The following is a 23021-nucleotide window of genomic DNA, read 5'->3' on the forward strand; positions in this document are numbered from 1 at the left end:
CAGTCCAGCCAGGCTGGAGGAATGATTTTGGGCTGCTGGACGAGCTGGATGGAGTTAGGCCCTTGAAAGAGAGAGAGAGAGAGAGAGAGAGAGAGAGAGAGAGAGAGAGAGAGAAATGGACAAGGCTGTTGTCGTTCAGCTCATCCTAGCAAGGCTGGGAGGGGGGCTCGGGCGGCTGAGTCAGGGGAACAGTCACTGCCTGCCGACATTAGCCACTCTCTACTGGACATGTCTCAGCGGTCCCTCTTCGACTGCCCTGGCTTCCCAGAAACAAGCAGGACTGTTTCCGTTTAAAAGGCCTGTCCGTGGAGATGGGGACTTGGAATGATTGGGAGATGAGTAAAAAAAGAAAAGAAAAACAGGCGGCGGAGGCGCCCGCGCGATGGGGAAGGTACAGCACGGTCCGTGCCACCAGGGCTGGAGCCTTCTGTAGTCAGGTGGGGCCGATGCCAGCGACTGGAGTCCCAGGGAAAAGGAGCCAGACGCGGCGGTATCTGCCAGCCACTCTGAAGCTGCGACATTCCCCTTCTTGATGAAGCCATAAGCGGCCTGTGATCCTTTTGGGCCCCCCCGAGCGCTTTCAGTCTCTCTTGTCCAACCAGGAAACATTTGCCCTGCTCCTCCCCTTATTCCTCTTTTTCCACCTCGTGTCTCTCAGATCTTTTTTTGGGGGGCCAAGCAGCGAAGCTGCGAGGCAACCCATAGTGATTCTACGTATTCTTCTTATTATTATTATAACGAAACGCTCATTTGCCATTGAACCATACAGTAAAAAGTTGAGAAATTTGGCACATTGATTCGTTACAGGCATATGTTTAATTTCAGAAAGTTTGATGTCTGCACCTGGAGTGCTCTAGCGCCACCAACATTTAAAATGTTGTATTACATCTATGCACTTACCGTACACCACATTTTGAACATTAAGGTATATTTGGAATCCTTGGATGAGACCGAACTCGACGCACCCCATGACGTCAATTTCCGCCATGTTGGATCTTCCGCCATATTGGATGTCATCAAAAACACTTAAAAGGCATCAAAGTTCACAAAGTTTGCCCGATTTTCACGAAACTTGACGCAGATGTTCTTCAGACCATGACTCACAAATGCATTGCTCTTTGGAGCCATATTCAAAACCCATCACCCGTCATGACCAATCAAGTTTGGCGGTGAAGCCGCCAAACAGGAAGTGAAGTGATCTCAGCAAGGCTTTCGCGTATCAACACCAAACTCAGTACAGGGTCTCAGGACCCAATTAGGAGGAGGCTCAATAAATTTGATGACTTTTGACCTATAGGTGGCGCTATAATTAGCAAAATTACGTTTTAGCCTGTAACGGGTCATGTGTTTGGAATTAAAGCATATTAGTAATATCTGTTAATACCTTGAGAGGTCCTTAGGACGCCACATGCCAACATGTGACGTCAACATAAATGATCCAACCGCCATATTGGATGTCATGAAAAACACTTAAAAGGCATCAAAGGTCACAAAGTTTATCCGATTTTCACGAAACTTGACGCAGATGATCTTCAGACCATGACTCATAAATGCATTGCTTTTTGGAGCCATATTGAAAACCCATTGCCTGTGGTGACCAATTAAGTTTGGCGGCGCAGCCAAACAGGAAGTGAAGTGATCTCAGCAAGACTTTCGTGTATCAACACCAAACTCAGTACATGGTCTCAGGACCCAATTAGGAAGAAGCTCAATAAATTTGATGACCTTTGACCACTAGGGGGCGCTATTATCACAGGAAGTGGCCTCATATTTCAGCAATGCTTTCAATGATTGAAACCAAACTTAGTATATGGACTTGGGACCTTATCCTGGGACACAAAATAAATTTGGTGACCTTCAACCACTAGGGCGGCGCTAGAGTAACAAAAGATTAGGTCATATCTCAGCAATGCTTTCACATGTCAAAACCAATCTTGGTTCATGGACTCAGGACCAAATCCTAAGGACACACAAAAAATTTAGCAACCTTTGACCACTAGGGGTGCTATAATTTGCAACACTTTCTCGTATCGACACCGAACTTGGTACATGGACTCGGTACCACATCCTGAAGACGCTCAATTCATTTAGTGACCTTTGACCACTAGAGGCACTATAATTATCAACACTTTCTCGTATCGACACCAAACTTGGCAAGTGGACTCGTGACTACAACCTGAGGACACACAATAAATTTGGTGATGATTGAGGTATGCGTATGTGTGGGGGGCTATTGGGGTGTGTGGCTGAGGAGGTTTATCCGTGTATATGTGTGTTGGACGGGGGGGTTAATTGTGTATAATGTAACAACATTGGGTTGCCATGACAACTCCTGCTAACTGCTTGGCCCCCACATTGCTGCTTGCAGCTATATTTTTCATTGTTTTTTCATTAAATGTGGTCTAAAATGTAGCTCAAAAAATTTTCTGAGGCGCACGCACTAGCACTGCCGCCGCTTCCTCCACTCAAAGCTTTTAAGACCGAATGCTAAGAGCAGAGAGAGCTCACTTCTGGGAAAAGAAGGGAATCCCGCTCAATACTGCACAGGATCTGTGAAACCAGATCCCCCTCAGCCTTATGTGCGTAGAGCTGCGAATGTGATAGCAGTATGTGTTGAGGCAAATTCTACTCTAATGGATGTGTATCATTTCCCTCTGATCATACCCCTTCTGTAGATAACAGCTATTACACAAAAGTATACCCTGGAGGGGTTCTCTTGGTGAGATTTTCACCGGCATCCTTCCCAGCTGGTGGCACTCCAGGCGATTGCCTGAGTCCAGGCACGACTACGCCCACTTGGATTTTGTACACCTCTGAAGTGCCGAATGTCACTAATGTTTTTGGAGAAGCTATTTTTAGACAATGTTTGAATCATTTTTTTTTGCTGTCAGTGCTGCTTCTATTTGCTGTGCGTGTGTCTGATGCTGTACCTCCAGTTTTCTGGTCCCTTTATACACAGAAAGAAGCTGCCAACCATCAGGCAAGTATTTCATCTCTGGTGACTAAGTGGAAAGTCAGTGTCTTATGAATCCTGATGCTCCAATCCATTGTTTGTATGCAAGTGTGTGTTTGTGTGTGTGTGTGTGTGAAAGAGAGAGCGGGAGAGAGAAAGAATGAAGGAGAGAGAGCATGTGTACATCTGTGTGTGTGTGTGTGTGTGTGTGTGTGTGTGCACGCATGAGGGTCTTAGCAGAAGATCTCCATAAGATGATTACATAATCCAGATAGACATGCCGCTCCTCCAACCTCTAATACTTCTAATTGTGGGCTTGTCAGCAGGCCAGCTGGCAGACACACCGGGCAATCAAAAAATAAATAAATAAATAAATGAAACACATACACACAGACCAATCCTCAGCCAGACAGCCAGGAACCCCATGAACCTAGCATTGCTAGCTGAGACGCGGCCAAAGAACCTGCTCCAACCTGGCCCTCAGACAGACTGATGACTGACCCCCAACTCAAGTCCATCCAGCATCCTGCATCCAGTGAGAACACTTGCCAACCTCACATTAAACATGGACTACACCCACAGTCAGTCAATCCACTGTTGCATGAAAGCCTGCAATTTTAGCCATTTTCCTCTATTGTAGCCTGAATTAGATAATTCTTTGTTTAGATGAATCTAGGCAACGCAAATCCACCTATGATATGCACTCACTGACCCCATGAGCCTACAGGCTGCAGCCCAGGTGAAAATAGCTTTTTGTCAGCTGGCACAGTCCAATCAATGTGTAAAACACCTGTGCTTATGACACCGATACAAACACTGGCCATGACCTTGACTGGACCCAGCCAAAGCCTGTGGAGCCATCTCACACCAGAAGTATGTTATTCTTTGTAGCACCCTCTCAGTCCCTCGATCTGTCTTTTCTACTCTCTTCTCTCTCTCTCTCTCTGAGTACCACACTCGCCTCATCGCTCTCCTTGGTGTCCTCCCCCCTCCTCATTGGGCTGTCTCTTTAAAGCACTACTCCTCTCCTCGGGGCATTGGGGCGAGGGCCCAGCTCCTCACATGTTCTCCCGCTCACACACAGAAATGCACTCAGTGGCTCCATGCGACGCAGCCATCTACCGCGTCATCCATCCAGCCGACTCACGCAGCCAATCAATCATGGAACACCCACGCACGCAAACACACACACACATTCTCTCACACATACACACACACACACACACACACACAAACACACACACACACATTCATCCTCTCTTTCTTTCTCTCCTTCTCTTTCTCTCTCTCTCTCTCTCTAGTCTGCCTATCAAGCCTATCCCTGCTCGGTATGTACTGTAAGCCTCAGGATAGCGCTCCCTCACTGTACCCTCCTGAGTTAGCTAGCGGCTCGTCGCTGTGAGCCAAGGAGGGGCAGCGATGCTCTCACTGACCCGGGAACAGCATCACGTCCACACAAAGACATCGCACGAGCAGCAGCATCATTCACAATCCGAGCCACACATCCAAGCATCCTGCATGCACAGACCCCTTGCAGATCCTACAGTATGTATAAATATCCCTGTTGACAAATAGGTTCCCCTTGGAGCATATGCACACATAGCCTGCTTAAACAAACAGTACAGGTGGGTGAGAGTGTGACATACCTCACAAGCTGCTTCACTCGTTTCCCTGGACGACCGTTTCCCAGGACGACTCTTACCGGCTGGCAGGAGTGGCAAATAGCCTGGCAGTGACGACACGTCTGTGCTGTGTGTGTCTGTGTGTCTGTGTGCTTGCAGGGTGTGTGTATGTTGCGCACGCCATGTGTGTGTGTGTGTGTGTGTGTGTGGGTTGGTGTTTGTGTATGTGTGTGTGTGCGTGCGTGCGTGCGCCTGTGCGAGTGTGTGAGAGAGAATGTTTTCTGAGCCGGCACTAAAAATGCTCTACTCAGCCCTCAGCAGCAGGCTGTCGGAGCAGAAGAGTGGGCTCTCTCTCTCCCGCTCTCTCTCCCTCTCTTCTTCTCGCTCTTCCTCACCCTCTCTCTTGCTCTCCCTTCCTTCCTCCCTCCCTCTCTCTCTCTCTCTCTCTCTCGCCTTGCAAAGAGAGCACTGGTGCACCACCACAAAGTAAGCCCCTCTCTGCTTCCCTCTCTCTCTCTCTCTCCTTATCTACCCATCCACTCACGTGCGCATGCTCACACTTGCACTGTCTCTTCCTCACACACGGTTATATGCTCATGCATGCTCATTCTGACAACCCCACACCCTCTCTCTCTTTTCTCAATCTTTTGCTCTCTCTCCACCCCAACCCCATCTGAAACACACACACACACACACACACACACACAAACACAACGTTCTGAAGACCATTGGCTCTCATATCATTGATGTGTAAATCATTTTTTTATGCATGAGGATTTTTTTTATTATTTCCCTGTTTTTATTACATGTTGCCTGCAAGCCACACTGATTTATCTCAAGTACAAACACAACTATAAACACACACACACACACACACACAAACACACACACACACCACCTTACACATCACAGTGCAATTACCACCAAGATAAAAACCAGCCCAGTGTAAACTACCATTTGATTCCTCTTAACCAAGACCCAACCTTCTGCCTCCTCTTGCCAACCCCCATTGGATGCTCTCCTGCCCCATCTTTCATCAAAATCACCTTGCACCCCCTGTTTTGCACCATCCAATCCTGACCTCCAGTCCATCCCATAATAATCCTTTGTCATTCGCACTGATTACCCTCCCAACCTTCTCCTCCTCTGCCCCGGTGCCCTGAACCCCTTATGCCCTCCCCCACCCCACCCCACCCCTTCAATCCTTTTAAAAGAACAATATCTCTGAGAGGCCAGTCTCTGACTGGACACTGGCTACCTGTGCCTGTAGCTGCATTGCAGGCGAAATCGTAGGGCAACAGAACATGGGGGGAGAGGAATTATGGTGGATTACTGAGACAAGACTGGCTGCAGGTGCATGGCCGGCCATCGACTGCCAAAGCTGCCTGTGTGTGTGTGTGTTCTGTCTCTCAGAGAGGGAGGGAGGGAGGGAGAGAAGGACCTTTATGAAATAAATAAATAAAAAAGGGGAAAATACACTCAGCAGAGAACACGTTACAGTCTCCTCTTTTTTGCTCTGTTGCTTAGCAACCGTGGCTGGTCCTTGTCTCTCTCTCTCTCTCTCTCTCTCCATCCCTCCCCACCCTCTTCACAAGCAGTCCTCCACAAATGCATGGGTTTGTTTAAGGAATTGTGTGCTTCCATATATCAGTCAGCACAGTTAGAATATGATTGGACAAAGAGCTGCAGCCCCACCCTTTATAATGCAAATGTATTTTAGAGGGCATGGTGTAATTTGACCAAACCGTTTAACCACACCCCCTCTGATTTGCATATGAGTCATGTTTGGTTTCTGTGCTATGATTGGTCCACCTAGAAACATGCTACTGACAGAATTTTAATAGAGTATAAGACTGCCCTCTCCTGTACAACTTAAAAACTACATGTGTGTCTATTGCACAGTTGTGGCAATGACAATAAAACATTTTTTTAGGAGTTTGAGTCTGAAACTAGAAAGCTAGCTACCTTAAATGCAGTCCTTGCAAAATCTTGCAAACCTACTAACAGCACTGGCTCTGATAAAAGCTTGCTATCTTGCTTTCATGCTAACTAGTGTTCTTTGATTATACAGTTGCTAATGGGGTTCCAGGGGGTTCACAAGGGGTTCCAGCCCTGAATACAGAACTACATAATGCATATCTTAAATGGCTATTGGGAATCACATATTTATATGTTTATGTGTCTTTCACATATAATCAAAATGAATTTCACAGTGATATTAAATCTAGTTCCCTAAAACGCACCTACTTCAAAATGCAGTAAATTGTTATGGTTCTAAGTCATACAAGTTCATTACCAGGAATTACAACCATTTCTTTGAAACAAAATAGATGTTTAAACCATGCTTTTTGAAAACTTAATCCTGTCCCAGTTGGGAACTTTTAAGCCCAAAATAACCACATGATGACAGCATTGCCATCGGTACTCTGTGAACTATGAATGCTTATGTCATGATGAAAAAGAATGTGATGGAGGCAAAGACTCACCCTGTCTTTTGCCCGCGTGTGTCGAGCATTCCTTGCCGAGATGATTGACAGCTGTCTCTGTATCCATAGCAACTCAGCCTGAGACTGCCGAAGCAGCTCCTCTACATCCACAGACCTGTGACCCCGGCCCCTCATCACAATCTTTAAACACACACATGCACACACACACACACACAAATAAACAACAACAACAACGACAAGCAAAACTGTTTTCAAAATCAGTTCAGCAAACCACTGAAAAAAAAAAATAACTTGCCATAGTCCTACACTTACACCATCCTCTCAGAGCTTTTTACATGCAAACTCCCATGGTGCCATGCAGTGCACCTGGCTGTGGGCATGGGCAGCGTGTCCGCATAGTTCTGCTGCGCAGTGCCAGAGGTCTGCGAGGCTGGTACTTTGTAAGCAGTAGCAGCCAACTATGACCTGGGATTATCAATATGTGAGCTACTCCCTTACATAAGAGCGAGCAGCGGATTAAATTGTCAGAGTACTACAAAGACAGGAAGGGCTGTTGGATCCGCTTCTTTCTGCTGATTCAAATGCAGAGCAAACAAAATCCCATTCCACAATCCCCTCACAATCACACCGCATTATCAGAGAGACAACATCAACTAGACAAGTGCTTAGGTGACAGTGGGCTTCTGGGAAACTGGTGGTGCAGCTCTGCTGAACATGAAGATACAAACCGCTGGACCAATAAATAAATAAATAAATAAATAAATAAATAAATAAAACAATGAACCATAAAAATGAGAGCAAATCAGTCAATACCTGTAGTTTGTTTTTCTTTTAACCTGCAGCTGTTTTGTTTCTAGAGCTTGGGTTGTACTGTAGTCACTGTGGCTTGTTTTGGAAAATCACACATTAAAATTCTGGCAAGTTGAAGTAAATTAAAATGCCTTTATATCTTACTTAACCACCCTATCCTGCCTCTATCATAAAAGCAGATTACATGATGATGCCAACAGTACCAATATAGAGTCATTTCACATGTTAAGTCACAGTAATATAATAATCATTATTTTTAAAAAACAAACCTCTCTCTCTAAATGAAACAGACACAATCCTGACCAGATTATTGAGGCTGAGACAACAAATCTCTTAAGACTACAAATCTACAAAGCACTACTGGATCTCTGACAGCGATCAGCACTGCTTACCCACCTCAGAGCGCACCTGCCCAAAGTGAACCACTGCTCCCGGAACAGTGCCAGTCAACAGCGATGTCATCTGACCAAGACCCAGCAGTGAGCAGCATCTGCCTGTGAGTGACAGCTACACAGCCCACAGCAGAGCGAAAGATAGAAAGTGAGAGAGAGAGAGATAGGAACAGAGGGAGAGAGAGAATGAGAGAGCCCTAAAGCACTTGAATGCTCTAAAAACCTGTGACACATGCACATGCTGTGTACACAACAATGCACAACAAAACAAGAACAGATTTTTTTTTTGTAATAGGCAACGTCACTACATGTGTCACAATCACAAAGTATTTTAGATTCGTTTCCATTTCTGAATAACATGACAATTCAGTAAGAGGAAAAAACAGGTCAGTAGTCTTTCCCTGCACATCAAAAGTATGCCCTAGTACAAAATAAACACAGTGGATAAAAAGTGACATGCAGAGGGACTGAACAGTTGCCAAGCTAACAGAAGACATCATTTGTGTTTCTCTAATTAAGCCTACACTTTCATCAAGTGTATTGATAATTATAATGCTATGCAATCCAGATATTGTACATAATTGTTCTGTCATCTAAACCTTTGTGCATCATGTTGCCTGTTGTGATTTCAATAACACAAGGTATTTGTCTGTCAGTGTAAGTTCTTTAGGATGCCAGAACATTTTAAAAAGGCTGCAACAACATACCACTACTACCAATACACACTTTCATATCCAAATGTACAGTATGTCTGTTTATATCTTACCTTTGCTCCAGGTTCTTCTGCGACCCTAGCTCTCCTCTCCTTATATCTGAAGAACTGTGGGTATATCCCAGGGGTTTTTTGGCCTCTTCTGTCCTGCTGGTAAATGCTAAGAAGGGAGGGAGACGTTAAGAGCAGTGGGAGGCGAAGAGGAGATCAGCCATGTGCATGCCTTTCCTTTTGTCCCAGTCTGGAGCGGGATGAGAGTGCGAGCGAGTGTGTCGTGCCTCCAGAGACATCGCTGTGAGTTCCGTCTCCATGGTTCTACTGCGGGCTTGTGTTGATGCTCAGGCTGCTGCAGCTTCCGTGTGTCTGTGTGTGTGTGTGTGATTTTTTTCTCTCTCTCTCTCTCTCTTGCCTACAACACAGTGGAAACAGTGAGAGGGCAGCCACTCTTGAGCTCTCCCTCTCTCTTTCCCTCTCGGTCTTTCTCCTGCGGCTCTTCCATCAGGTGCCGCTTGCTGTGCGGCCATATGGCCGAGTGAGGCGAAAGGAGAGACGGACAGAGAGAAAGAGTGAAGAGAACGCCAGACGTAAACAAGGCCTTGCCAAAAACACCCACTGTAGAAATGTTAAGTCACACCACGCTGTGTCATATCTACCACTGATGACGTATCTTGTAGAATAACTCTACATGAGATAACACAAATAGCACAGGATCCATGACATGCAAATAGCAGTTATTGATTATAACAGGAGAGCATAACCGGAACCAGGAAACATATTGATTGTTATTTGCTACAGACATGAGTGCAGTAGAATTCTGGGAAGCGCTGATTAATCAGACAATAGCTGAGCTGTCAGAACTAGGTCGTTTAGGATGCTAAAAACAAAACAAATGTAGTTTTTGGTGCTGTCAACTCCATATTATTTTTTACTCTTACTTTAATTTCATAAAAATCATTAAAAAAAAATTCCACTGTGAAAAGCTATTTAGATGTGATGGATGAGTCTGACTGCAGATTTGCATGATTGAATCTATTTTCTTTTTTGAGTCTAGCACTCTGGTAAAAAAGGGAGAGGTGGCTGATGCTGAATTGGGCCAGTGCCCAGGTGTGCTGTGCCGACAGGTATAAATAGAAGGGCAAGTGAGCTCCTGTAGGTCTCTCGCTGGCCCTGCTCTCCATGTCCAGGCTGTATGGGACACTATAAATAAACCCACTTCCTATGTGGGTGGAGTCAGGACTAGTCGGACACCTGATTTGCCAGGAGGATTCCAGACTTGAAGAACAGGTGAAGCATGTGTTGTATGCAGAAAGAATCAGATTTATTTTCTTGTTTTCTAGCAATGCATTTTAAAACTCATCATGTTCATTTGTAGAAGCTGAAGTACACCATAGTAGCCATAGCAACTGTGCAAGGACTGATTACATAAAACATGTAGTGTGCTGAACTGTATTGAGAGGAGGACATTGATACAGTAGTTTTATTTTTTCATGAAATTCATATACCGGTAGTTTGAATAAATATTCACAAACACTATATAAGCTTGTTATACGTCAGGAAAAAAAGACATTCCAAAGATCACCAACATACCCATGAGAAGTCTTTTACCATTCCTATGGTAATACATTGAGATCACTAAAGGGCTAACGTGGATGGAATCACAGTGTTGCATTTAACTACCAAGTAGGCAGATCTACAAATGGAACAGTTGCTGCTGATTATCAGGTTTTTTTGGCACAACTGAATGTGATAAGAATATAGGAAACAACACCCACAGACATTACTGCTACCACTGAGAGCAAATGACGACAACACATACATTTAACAAAGAAATGTAAACAGGACAACACAGACAGCTTAAACAAGACAATCCTGATAGTCTAAAGCAATTTATATAGATCTAGATTGCAATATCTAGGTCATCATCAACTATTTCAACTAATGCATATTATGCAGATAAGGTGCATGGTCTTTTGGCTTTACAAAATGTACAGAGAAATTTAAAAGGCACATTGTTGGCATATTGAGGTAGTCATATTATAGCTGATTAATTTGTGAATAAAGTTAATGAAGACTGAATCCAGGGTTAACTCATAATAAGCACTAGGCAGGACCAACAGAATGTTCCAGGACAATTTGATCAGTTGCAGAACATTTTAGAGGGTTAATAACTATTGTCACTGATGTAATATAATGCCCTTCTTGCTATTTTGAAATCTTACTAATGTGCCTACATGAATAGGGAAAGTCAAATCTGCAAACTACACACTACTATAAGTTAAGGGCTTGACACCTGAGGGCCTCCAATGTCTTCTCTGATGGACTTTGGTGATGTCTTCAGAAGTAAATGGAAAGTCAATGAGTTGAAATTAGGATTTAGGCAGTCCCACAGAAAGACCAACGATAAGCGCGATAAGGCCAAGCAGGACCAGCACAACTATGCCAATTATGATATATTTCTGTCAAAACAAGAAGCAGAGATTCGAGTTGGGTTAGGGATTCTTAAAACACACTGAGCAGTAAAAGCAATCTTTCACTTTTACCGCAAGTCCACGCTCTAAACCTCCATTTGAGATATATTAGTGAATATTTTATTTTAGTTGCATTACAATTCTTACAAACATTTAAAATTCAAATCACAGTTATACAGGTACAAAAAGATTTTTCATTCACAGTCATAAATCTAACTTAAACAACATATGTTTACAGCAACTTCATTTTTCTTAGCTTTGGAAGCACAAAAGGTCTCTGAACTTATAGGACTTAAATCACATTAGTATTAGCGTCCAGCTCCTGAAAACGCTTGCTACTGGTCCTCCACACTAATTTTGAAGAGGCTGGGGAAGCTGGGGAAGAGCCTTACCCTGCGAGCCTGTTTCTGGTACCGCACTGCTTTCTTGGTCTCAATCTTCCCAGTATTCACATACTCAGCTGCACTGTTCACATTCGTCTCTATGTTGTTGATCATCTCCCCCTAGTGGTTAAAAGTAGGTAAAGCAAGACTGTTAGACAAGCCCACAAAGTTAGCAGTTAGACTTCTGATAGATAGATGCGGCCTTACCTGGTTCTCCACAAGTACAGCAATATCTATAAACATCTCATGCAGTTCTTTGATGCTAGCTTCCAGCCTGAGGATGTCCTGATGCCGTGACTCAATCTCATTCATGGCATTTCGTGTGAGCTGTTCGTCTAGGAGGAGCTGTGTAAGAATAGAAATGAGCTTTGCTTAATATGATATTGAGCGTTTCAATTGAAGAGGGGTCCATATCTCAAAATAAATTGCTATATATTTACACAATCATGACTTTTAAAAACGCCTTTAGGAAAATGAAAAAATAATCAAGCTCGCTGAACATTCAAGGTTACAGCAATAGCAAATAACTATTTGTGAGCTCTGGTTACTTCACAGAGTCCTCAACCTTACTCTCATGAGCTCTGTAGCAAAACTACTGTCTGTATGGTGGATCACAAACTGTGTAGAAATGTGCATTTGAAATCAGTTTCTCATTATCTTGTCCTACTTAATCCTAAAAAATGTAAAAATGCATGCAAAGTAAATATTTAAATAGCATTAGTGTTGGTAGTTTTATGAAGGACAGCTGTGATTTAAAAACTGACCTAGTGTCCTCAGCTCTACACCAAAACTGCTATTTGGTTGGCACTTACATCAGATGTGAAAACGGCAGGGTTTCCACTCTGCAACATAGCCTCCAGGTCTTCATCTGTGGTCAACCGTCCAGCTGAAGGTTAAAGGAATACTGTAAACAGCTGTTACATGATGGATGACAGTGCAATGAGGTTAATTATCCATAGCGGTTTGGACAAAAGTAATGTATCAGTTGAAAGAAGTGTATGTTAATTATTACAATGTCTATAGTTGGCACATGGATGAAAAAAGTACTGGTTGTAGGAAGTTGAAGCAGCTTTTCTGGTCAAATAGATGTTTTGATACAAGGTTTCAGTGTGAAACTGTATGAAGATTCTGTTATACGGTACACTTTGGCTGTTGTCTCACTGTAAATCAGCGTTTCTCAAACTGTGGTTCGCGACCCACTACTGGGTCGCGGAGACATGCCAGGTGGGGCGCGAACTGACGTGAAAAACAGGAGGTTTTTTTTTATCTGTAGCCTAGGCCCAGGTATCACCCGATGCACAATGGACGCACTGTGTTATTCATAGGGAAGCGCTCATCAAGGCAGCTTAGTCCCGACCTGAATGAGATTTTGAACGAGGTTGTGAGAGTGGTGAATTTCATCAAGACCCGGCCCTTAAAAGCATGTCTATTCTCCGCACTTTGCGAGGAGATGGGAGCTGACCACACAGCTGTACTGTTTCACAGCGAGGCAAGGTGGCTTTCCCAAGGTAAAGTGCTGTCATGCGTGTTTGAGCTCAGAGTCGCCTCTTCTTGGAGGAAGAGCGCATGTTTGAATCTGCAAGCACGTTCACTAATGAACATTTCTTGACGAAGCTGGCCTATCTTAGCGATATATTTGGAAAGCTCCAAGTTAAATCTCCAGATACAAGGCAAAGACTAGCACCTACAGTACCTCATCTAGCAGATAAGATTACTGCATTCACCAAAAAACTTGAGGTATGGGACAGGCGCCTCGATCGCGACAGTATTATGCCTTTGAGAACCTGAGTGAAATCACTGAAACGTCTGATTCGGGAGCCACTCTTGTGATCCCTATTAAATAGTAGGCCTACATCACATCCCTGCAAAGTTTATTTCAAAAATATTTCCCAACCAGCAGTGCTCAGTATGACTGGATTATGGATCCATTTAATGCAGCATGTTGGTATTTCATTAAATATATTGTAAAATGCTGTAAAATATTGGCCTATGCTTCCTAATATGTTGCTGGAAAACAGAAATATGTGTGTTTGATTTACAATGGCACATTATGTATTTATTTATTATTATATCTGCAGCACCAGCTGATTTTAACTCTGCTGAAGAGGAAATATTTAGAACTTGTCGTTATTTCAATAAATTTGACCATTTTAAGCTTGACCTACCACTTTCTTAGAGCGATGAGGGACAGGTGGGGCTCGAAAATGCCCCATTGATCAAAGTGGGGAATGAAAGAAAAAGTTTGAGAACCATTGCTGTAAATCAAGTTAATAATGGCTGAGGTAAAGGCCCTGCATGCTGTTATCTTTGCTCTCTCTCCAGAAGTCTGGAATATACAGTGGGGGTTGAACAACTTTATTTAGAAACAAGCCTGGGATTTCTTCTCACTTCAGGTGAAATACATCATGCTCCATGTTGTTACAACAAGATGTGAGAAAGGACAATATAAGCACTTTTTATACCCAAGATTTGTGTATGGAGACTGCAATGGGCTTGATTTTATTTCATTGTATGCACCCGTTAACAATAGGTATGACTTAAAGACCTAAACTCAATAACTGCCGGTTTCTAAACAGCCCTCTGGGTGCTCACATGATGCCAAGAGGACAGGACTGTAAATAGAATTCATCTTTTATTTCATTTAGGGATATATGGCTGAATTAGGGCTGAAACTACAGTACATTTCCAGTAAAAGCTTCTTCCAACTCTCTACTACCATAAATACACAGAGGCAAATGAGGTGGAAAAGTGGCAGATGTATAATGGTGAGAATAGAAGAGGAAGCATTAGGTCAAAGTGGTTGTAAAATAAACTTTGTGCTTAAATACACTATATACTTAAATCCTCTATTCTATAAGAGCTAAAGTTTAACAACCTAAAAGTTATGTAATAATAAATACTGCCTCCCTCATTCATTTAGGTCCGCACACTGCAATGTAATTTTGAATTATTCAACACCACAAAAAAGAGAGAGCAAAGTCATCGTTTTCTCTACTGGATGTTCAAGTCAATATTTGAGGCGGGGAAATCCAATCCTAGACGTACTGGAAAGGTTAAATCCTGCTTACGGCCACAGACACAGGAGCCTCCTCCTCACCAGAGCAGGGAAAGTGAATAGCCCAGATCACATGACCAGAAAACAAACAAATGCTCGTCCCCCCGGTTGCTTGCTGCCCTGTGTGTGCCTTCTCCATGGCAACGGCGATGCTGGTGTCTCCCATTGCCATCTGTTCCCAGGTGTGGCGAGCACGTGACTGAACCCACAGGGCGCGCACACACACACACACACAGTCCTCCCAGCTGTGTCTCAGTGCCACTCACTTAGCAGTGTAATATGCTGCCTTTTCAGCTCACTGTGAAAACAACAGGCCACTTGTTGTGCCTGTGTCCAGGCCTGCATTGTGTGCAAAAGGTCAACAAGCTACTCACTGATCTCCAGCTGTCTCTGGATGCGGCCTTTGCTCTTATCCCTGAAAGACATCTGGGCTTCGTTGTATTCAGTCATGACCTCGACAAACCTGCGTGATAGCATTGAGTGCTACACAGAAAAAGAGAAAAGGGAGGATGAAGTGCTTGTAGTACAGTACATTTGATGACCTTTATCCTTTAACATGTTTCTGATAGCATTTGTCCAATTATTCAAAAGCAACATCAGTGTTTGAATAATGGCATACTAAAATATGGATGTGGGACTTAAATATGTTTAGTGCTATAATATGGATGTGGGATTTTAATATGCTTAGTGCTGCACCAGAAAGGGCTTCTAGCAAAAGCATTAGAACATGTTCATCTGCAGTCTTATGGTCTGACCTGGGTCTTCTGAATGCGGTGACACACAGAGGCAGTATTGGCGTTCTCATCCTCGGGCATGTACGTCTGAATGTCTACACACAGTCAGGACGAATCAGAAAATAGGTGGTCAATCAGTGATCAATGAAACACAGATTATAGAGATGCAGTTCCACTCTGCATGAGGTTGAGCATATCCAGTCAAAAATTGTGAGAAATATTTGATTTCACAAAATGATTAAGAAAACTACTTTGTTTCAAGTTCAAAAGTAAAAATCTGCATCATACCAAGCTCTTATTTACACTTTATGATATAATCTATAGACCCTTTTAAGACAACATTTATGTACATGCAGTGTACTACTATCCTGTGAATAATGAAGAAAGCTGTTTGAGCAGCCTAGTAAAATGGATTAGAGGAACACAAAGTGTATGACTGCCAATGAGTGTCTCTGACAGGTCTTTACAGGGAACGTCCTCCCCTTCAACCTGCTTTGCAAGTCAAATGCATTGAAGCAACCAAATGGCTACGCCACTGAAAAGAGGGAAGCAAATTTAATTGACGGCAGAGAGCAAGAGATAGACACATAGAGAGGGGAAGTAAACAACAACAGTAAGGGTACAATCAGAAACCCAGCAGGTGATTTGTTTACAATAAATACAGAGTTATGTAAAGTGCATCATATGCCTTGAGGCTATGACACAAGAGCAATTACCTCAGACACCTACAGAACACTGGGGTGGAACAGTGAGGTTTGTTCATGGCAGTGCCACTTACTTTTGAGCTGAATCTGAACCGAGCTGGCGTGCCTCCTGATGTCATTGTTAAACTCTTCCAACTCCTGCTTAACTCCTGTATGAGCACAGGGGATGGAAAGAGGGACAAGATTTCACAAACGGCCCATTGTGACAATATGTCCACCTAACTGCACAAGACAGATAAAAATGTTTGTAGTTCTATCCATTTTTTATTGATGATAATGTCTGGAGGGGACAGATGTATACAGGGTTCCCACTTTAAGTCAAATGTAAAATTCCATGACTTTTCCTTGACTTTCCCCTGACAAAAAACCTGAATTACCATGACTTACTATAATGAATGGAACAATATACCGACCAACAATTTCAGAACAGCCGCGTAGTGTTCAAGAATCTTGAGTGGGAAATGAATAAATGAGCACTGAATCAACAAAGCTGGGCTACTCAAATAAGCAGTAAAAGCCAATACACCAGTTCTGCATGGAAATATTTGTGTTAATGTATTTTGGCAAGTAAACTTTAAAGTGCTACAACAAAATTCCCAGAGATTCCATGACTTTGCCCCCAAAAATATGAAATTCCCTGACTTTCCATGTCTGTAATAGACTTTCCAAAATTCCATGATATTCCAGAAATTCCATAACCCATGGGAACCCTGTGTACAAAATAAGCTGGAAGAGACTCATCATCGCTCAAAATAAAACAGTCAAAAGTTTGTAAAAAAAAAAACATGACAACAGATGATGGTGTAAAATGGACTTACTTTGTTCTGGGTTGGCAGCAGACAGGATAGTGTTATGCACTCTCTTCAATTCTTCAACCAGACAGGAGATTTTATCAATAAGCATCTGGACCTCTCTCACCTGAGGACAAACTTAAGGTGTTATTAACCACAGTAACTACAATATCCCCGCTTCACCGTCAACACATAACTCCTTCAATACAAAAAATAATTTTTCAGCTGCTCATACAGTTTAATTTACCCTTTTGAAAAACTCATCCATATATGTTGTGTTCTCCTCTGTGATAATGACATCATTTGGTAAATTGTTGTTCTGTGAAGGAAAAAAAGACACACACCATTGATTTTGGATGGCTTACTTTTGATATTGCAGGTGTCATTATGTGACTGAAAGATTTATGGCCGCCAAGCCCATGCAATGCCTAATGTTAAACAGGAAATGATTCCTAACATAAGAAAGAAACAACACACTCAATGAGAAAAAAGCCTCCCTCCCCTTTATAATGCTCCAGGCTATATAAAATCATGAAGCTTTCACAGAGTAAACATTTTCACCATAGAGGGATGTAATAGTTGTTGATGGAGAAACTGTAGCCTGTCGACTATATCAAAATTACGGAGCACCTGGCGAGCTAAATAATTGCTTCATGAGAAACACCACGGCCACAAAAAAATCGTAGCTACACAGAGAAGCTTTTCATACAAATCATCCGTTTAAGAACCTTCCTTTTCGACTGAGTTATCATCATGCTGTTCAGTTAGCCTTACTAGGTCAAGACAACAATAGACAAACCAACTAATTATGCGAACTTACCAAATTTAGCTCAGCTAAACGGTCCCTCATGACAAAGCCTACTCGAACAAATCTGGTAACACGAAACAGGTGTAATTTGGTGTGCGCAAAGCACTTTTTTATAATGTCAGGCTCAGATCTTCGTAGACATTGTTCAAAGGAAACAGCGGAGTCACTGAACTGGAGACAGTCAGCATGGGTTCTGTGAGTCGTCAGAGGGCGGCGGCGGCCACACACCTGTCAGATCAGGTAACCTAACTAGGGTTGACCAGCAACGTTGGAACGTAGCTTTCGGATTATTAGCTGAATGATGGTGTTAAAACGCAGGAACGAAGAGTAGCATGTCAGCATAAACACACAAAAAACTCCATAGAAACCCGATACATAAACCGAAATGCGGTTTTGTGATGATCCAGATGATGGCGGTGTTTTGTCAATTTGTTCGACCTTTGGTCATAAGGCATGTTGTGCAATATGATATGCTATTAATAAACCCTGAATGCCATGGAAAAAGTATATTGGTATTGAAAGCACACTGGAAAAGACATCTTATCGCCTGGAAATATCTTATGATCATGCGTAATACTAGCCTATAAATCTAGACGCACCCTAGCGGCAGCAAATTTGGGTCTGGCTCGTCAGGCTAGCGTAATACATTCTTGATTAGTAAAAAAAATGCTCAGTGCATGCATAGCCTTTCGTTGTAAACTAGGTTAGGCCAACTTCCCTGCACATGATAAATTCATAACAGTCAGACCTACAGTAGTATTCTTACCCAAAGCACTTTTCACATACTGTAGCCCTAGGCCTACAATGATTCCTATAATCAAACGTTACATTTATTCTGCATGTATGCCATCTTTAACTGAAGAAGGAAAACCATGCATGAGCTATTTAATAAAATTCACATACTACATTCTGATTTTGAAATCTGCATGTTCCCTATCCTTTTGACATTGTACAGTATAGGTTACCTTTAGGTTTTGTCCATAGGGTGAATGTGAATGTCAGTCACATTCACAGGAGAATTCTGAGGTGACAATACAACTTCTTTGACTGATAAGATCATCTTGTTTGACTAATGAGATCTTGTTTGTGTGTTTTTTCCATAGACTGTGTTCTATATATACAGTCTATGTTTTTTTTCCTATAAACCTTGGTGCTACCAAGGTCTGATGTGTTAAAAAATAAATGAAAAAGTTTTGGTTAGAGGATCTGAGGGAGCGGGAAGGAGTGGCTTTTATTTTGACTATAACTATCAATACTCATACTATTCCTGTGGTGTTCTTATCTATAAAGAACACCACTTCTCTCATGACACAGTGAACCAGTCCATGGAGTGAGTAATCAATTCTAAAGACATAGATGTCAACAATTTCAGCACCATCACCTCGGACAGCGCTTACTGATGTCCCATGTAAGAAACTAAACCTTAAACTACGTCCTACGTTTTGGAAACATGCCTAGAAAAGTAAACAAAGTAAGAAATATTTTAAAGTATTTGTATATTTCTAAGAGACACATTTATTTAGATATTCAGCACAATATTCCACATGGCACAATATCAATACAATAACAGAGAATCCACAGAAAACCATACTTGACAGAGACATGCACCATGAACCATGTAATAGGTGTAGAGACATGAACTTGTATCAGATGCTCTGATGAGCTCCAGCAGAGAGTGAAACACATGGCAGGTTGAAATGCTGTGGCTGACAAGGCAAGTGGCAGCAGGTGTGCAGCCACTGGTGATGACCACGTGTTAGACAGCCAGGGAACCAGGAAGCCCAGAGTCAACAGCAAAACATGGAGCAGACCATAAGGAACCATGACACACGTTAAAAACACAGTCAGTCAGTCAGACTACAGACACTCGTTCCTGTCACGCAGTACGGACCAAAGTGAAATCAAATTCCAGCATCTGCATTCTGAGCCAGATGTAGATGGTCATATAGGAGGACTGACATATGGTCACCCCATGCTTTGTGTAAAGAGTGGAAGTACTTCAGAGCAGTTCTTTTTAAGTTATGTGAGTAGACAACTCACATAAATGGATGGACGAACTGACAGACCCAATTCCATTACCCTCCCCTCGTCCAGGGGGACAAGGGCAACCATGAACAGGAGATCCTGTGTAGGATTGTGAGCAACCTTTAGAATAAGGCAGAACCTACAGTAGGCCTATAACGTCACCATTGTTATACTCTGTCCTGTTAATTGGCAAAGATAGGTCTTTCAGATGTCACCCTGTAGATAGATTAGGCTGTAATTCTTTTAAAGTGAGGTTTTCATCAAAGGAAACGCTTTGGCAGAGGTCTGCCTGTCGTCTTCACTTAGAACCAAGTCTGCACGGTCTGCAGTCTGAAACGGTAGGGATTAAGATGATAGGCACCTGTAAAGGAAGCACGATTAATAGATGAATGGATCCTAACCATAACGAAAAGTGACTATTACAGAGCTTTGCCAAGTGCAACAAATAATAATGAGACATCAGTGTCTGTGTCAACCCCATATGAGTAATAGTCTCAGCCTGAACACTCCAATAAAAACAGATGGATGAGTTGCACTAGTCTGGCTGATTACATGGTAGTAATGTCCATTAGTAGGAATATGGTGTTAAGTGGGTGGTTGATAACAACAACACCTTACATTTATATAGCGCTTTTCTAGACACTAAAAGTGCTTCACAGTCAAGGGGGAACCTCACAAACCACCACCAATGTGTAGTACCCACCTGGGTGATGTACGGCAGCCATTATGCGCCAGGACACTCACCACGTGGAGAATGCAGGAGTGAATGAGCCAATTACACTGAGGGATGATTAATTGATAAGCCAACTTCATCTTTAACAGCAAAATTGGTGGTGTCCTCACTTGTGACCTTTAGATGTACAGTACATGGAGCAGTATACTGTTAAAGTTGAGGTATTTTACCCCATGACTGGGGATGGAAAGTTCCAGAGCTATGGCTGACAGATTATTCGAATGTTCTATAGACTTCTGAGTGAGAGTGGCAGTAAAAAGATGAGGCTTTGATACAGTACTCTGCACTCTGAGGATACTCTGTACACCAGCGCCATGATTGCATCTGATATATTTTTGCGTGTTTTCCCCCAAACTTCACTCTATAGAGGACAGTACTTCAAACATGCCTTCTCAACTTTTTCTAAAGCCGTATTCATCTCCCATAACAGAGTTGAACCGTACATAAATATCCAGGTTTGATAGAAAGCTTCATTCCCCGTTACTCGGAACGGGGGGATATCTCCATGTCCTGAAAGTGCAGAAATGTACATTTTACAGTCATGAAATCACATGAATGGAGGACATGTAGTAGCTGCTTCCTCAAGCTCTGTCGGCTGTACTTAATTCACAGTGTATTTTCAGCTTCCAATTTCTGGAATACATTGGAAGGTAAAGTCACATAAAACCCCTCAGCTTCCCTAGCAAGAAATGCATCAGCTGCCAGAGTCTTTTGAAAAGACATGTTGACTTTTTAAGAGATGTGAGTTTTTTTAAGCCTCTGCATCCGCAATGTCCTTCAAGTCTTTCACTCAAATCCAAGAATTACATTTCTAGGGACTGTTTATCCATTTCACCAATGCACACTTTCTGATTGACCTTTCAGTTTTTTCTCCATATAAAACATTTTGCCCTTTCACCTTCTCTTCTGTAGCTTTCTGTACCCACCTTCAGCCTTGTAAAAGCTCTCAGTGGTCACACATGCGCTCTCTAACACACACACACACACACACACACACTTATATTAAATACAGTATATAACTCAACTTGCCTGTTGTGTGACCTTTTGGCCTTCTTAAATCACTTCTTAAACATGAACACTGGAACATAACACTATCCCAATTCTCCCCCATATTGCCATTTCTTATCTGGATTCCTAGCATCCTCACGCTGTGGCAGGGAATGTGGGCTTTATCTGACTCTCTCTCTCATCCTATCACTGGCATGACACTCTAATGAGGTGTTCTCATTAGTCACTCTCTGCAGAGGCGGCTATCATTTGCACGATACACCCCACTGAGGGGATCAATAATCACGGTGGATTGTAAAAACTCAATTATTTCTGCGTTCAGGCTAGTCTCGACTGTACCTGGACACCTCCGCTGTGCCACTTGCTTTATCACGATGACACTGAAGGAGTTTAATGGCCTATTAAAGCCTTATGCCTGGAAAATGAAATATTCTACAGAGAGGCATATTACTCTCTGATGGAAAAGCATTTCATGAGTAAAGTCCATAAGCATTTCACACGTCATTAACCTTCTGAATACTTACAGACTCATCACAGGGCTTTGGCTTGGAAAGCTGGATTTCTGTCACAGGTACCTTGGGTAGATAAATAGAGCAAGAGGCATTGTCCAGAGTCTATTCATCATTTGGACTTGCTACAGTAATTGACTTTTTGATTGAGTCTCGAGCCAAATTGTATAAGTACTCCATTAAGGCTGTCACCCTCCAAACATTACCATCAACAGCATTGCTAGCATAAGTCATATCTATTGAGACAATGAGCACATCAAAGAAAATGAACTAAATAAATGAATGCTTGCAATGCTCAGAAGAGTCTGACGATTCTCTTGGATTAAGAAGGTGCCATTGGATAGTTCTTATATAAAAAGGTGTATTTTTTATACACTTACAGGTCATGGGTGAGGATTCTCATTTTGAAAAGGAAATAAAGTAGCGAATGTGCTCTGACCTGAGAACAATTTTTTTGGAGGGCAACAGACCAAGAACAGAGGCAGCCTCCTGTGAATGGCACAATGTACCCTCAACAGAGAAGACATTAAGCACGTTGGAGTTAAGCATGTCATGAATATGCGCATGGGGATAACGCAGCCACTGATGGTTTCATCTCAAGAGATACTGTAGATTAATGAAGCAGACACATTTGGCAAGAGGTTTTTGATATTTGTGCTCAACAGCCAATGGAATTAGAAGAGAATTAGACTTTATGATCCACTCACATGGGAATTCAACTCTGGCTCCACAGACATACAGTACATACATTTAGAGACTTCACAGGCATAAATACTCTTTGCAGCTTTTTATGCCGTGGGTTAAAATACATGCCCCCTTAGACCCATGATCACATCCTTCTGTTTTAAGCACCCAACGCTTTGTGTT

General features: G+C 42.6%; 2 protein-coding genes across 9 annotated transcripts in view; both read right to left on the minus strand.

Moving 5' to 3' along the window:
* rimbp2a (RIMS binding protein 2a) overlaps positions 1–9247 on the minus strand; it is a 67388-nt gene extending 58141 nt beyond the window's left edge. For all 7 annotated transcript variants that reach the window (XR_007195219.1, XR_007195220.1, XM_048258457.1 and 4 more), the window contains exons 1-3: positions 8991–9247; positions 8229–8339; positions 7062–7202 (exon numbers count right to left, since the gene is read on the minus strand). Coding sequence is in view for 5 of the 7 variants with exons in the window: in XM_048258457.1 (XP_048114414.1) it covers positions 7062–7202; positions 8229–8294 (207 nt within the window). In the remaining 2 variants the exon portion in view is untranslated. The remainder of the gene's footprint in view (positions 1–7061; positions 7203–8228; positions 8340–8990) is intronic.
* A 1020-nt stretch (positions 9248–10267) lies between these two features.
* On the minus strand, positions 10268–18261 carry stx2a (syntaxin 2a). Of its 2 annotated transcripts, none has more exons than XM_048258458.1 (10): positions 17892–18261; positions 17319–17390; positions 17099–17198; positions 16355–16429; positions 15598–15671; positions 15217–15325; positions 12600–12673; positions 11995–12132; positions 11797–11907; positions 10268–11392 (listed from the first exon to the last, which is right to left on the minus strand). In XM_048258458.1, the coding sequence occupies exons 1-10, from the start codon at positions 17919–17921 to the stop codon at positions 11303–11305; spliced, it is 873 nt and encodes a 290-aa protein (XP_048114415.1). In that variant the 5' UTR covers positions 17922–18261; the 3' UTR covers positions 10268–11302. The 2 variants fall into 2 exon arrangements, with proteins under 2 accessions (XP_048114415.1, XP_048114416.1); XM_048258459.1 differs by lacking the exon at positions 17892–18261 and adding an exon at positions 17633–17682.
* Positions 18262–23021: the final 4760 nt, after the last annotated feature.

This window comes from Alosa alosa, chromosome 12, assembly GCF_017589495.1.
Source record: "Alosa alosa isolate M-15738 ecotype Scorff River chromosome 12, AALO_Geno_1.1, whole genome shotgun sequence".
Classification (NCBI taxonomy): domain Eukaryota; kingdom Metazoa; phylum Chordata; class Actinopteri; order Clupeiformes; family Clupeidae; genus Alosa; species Alosa alosa.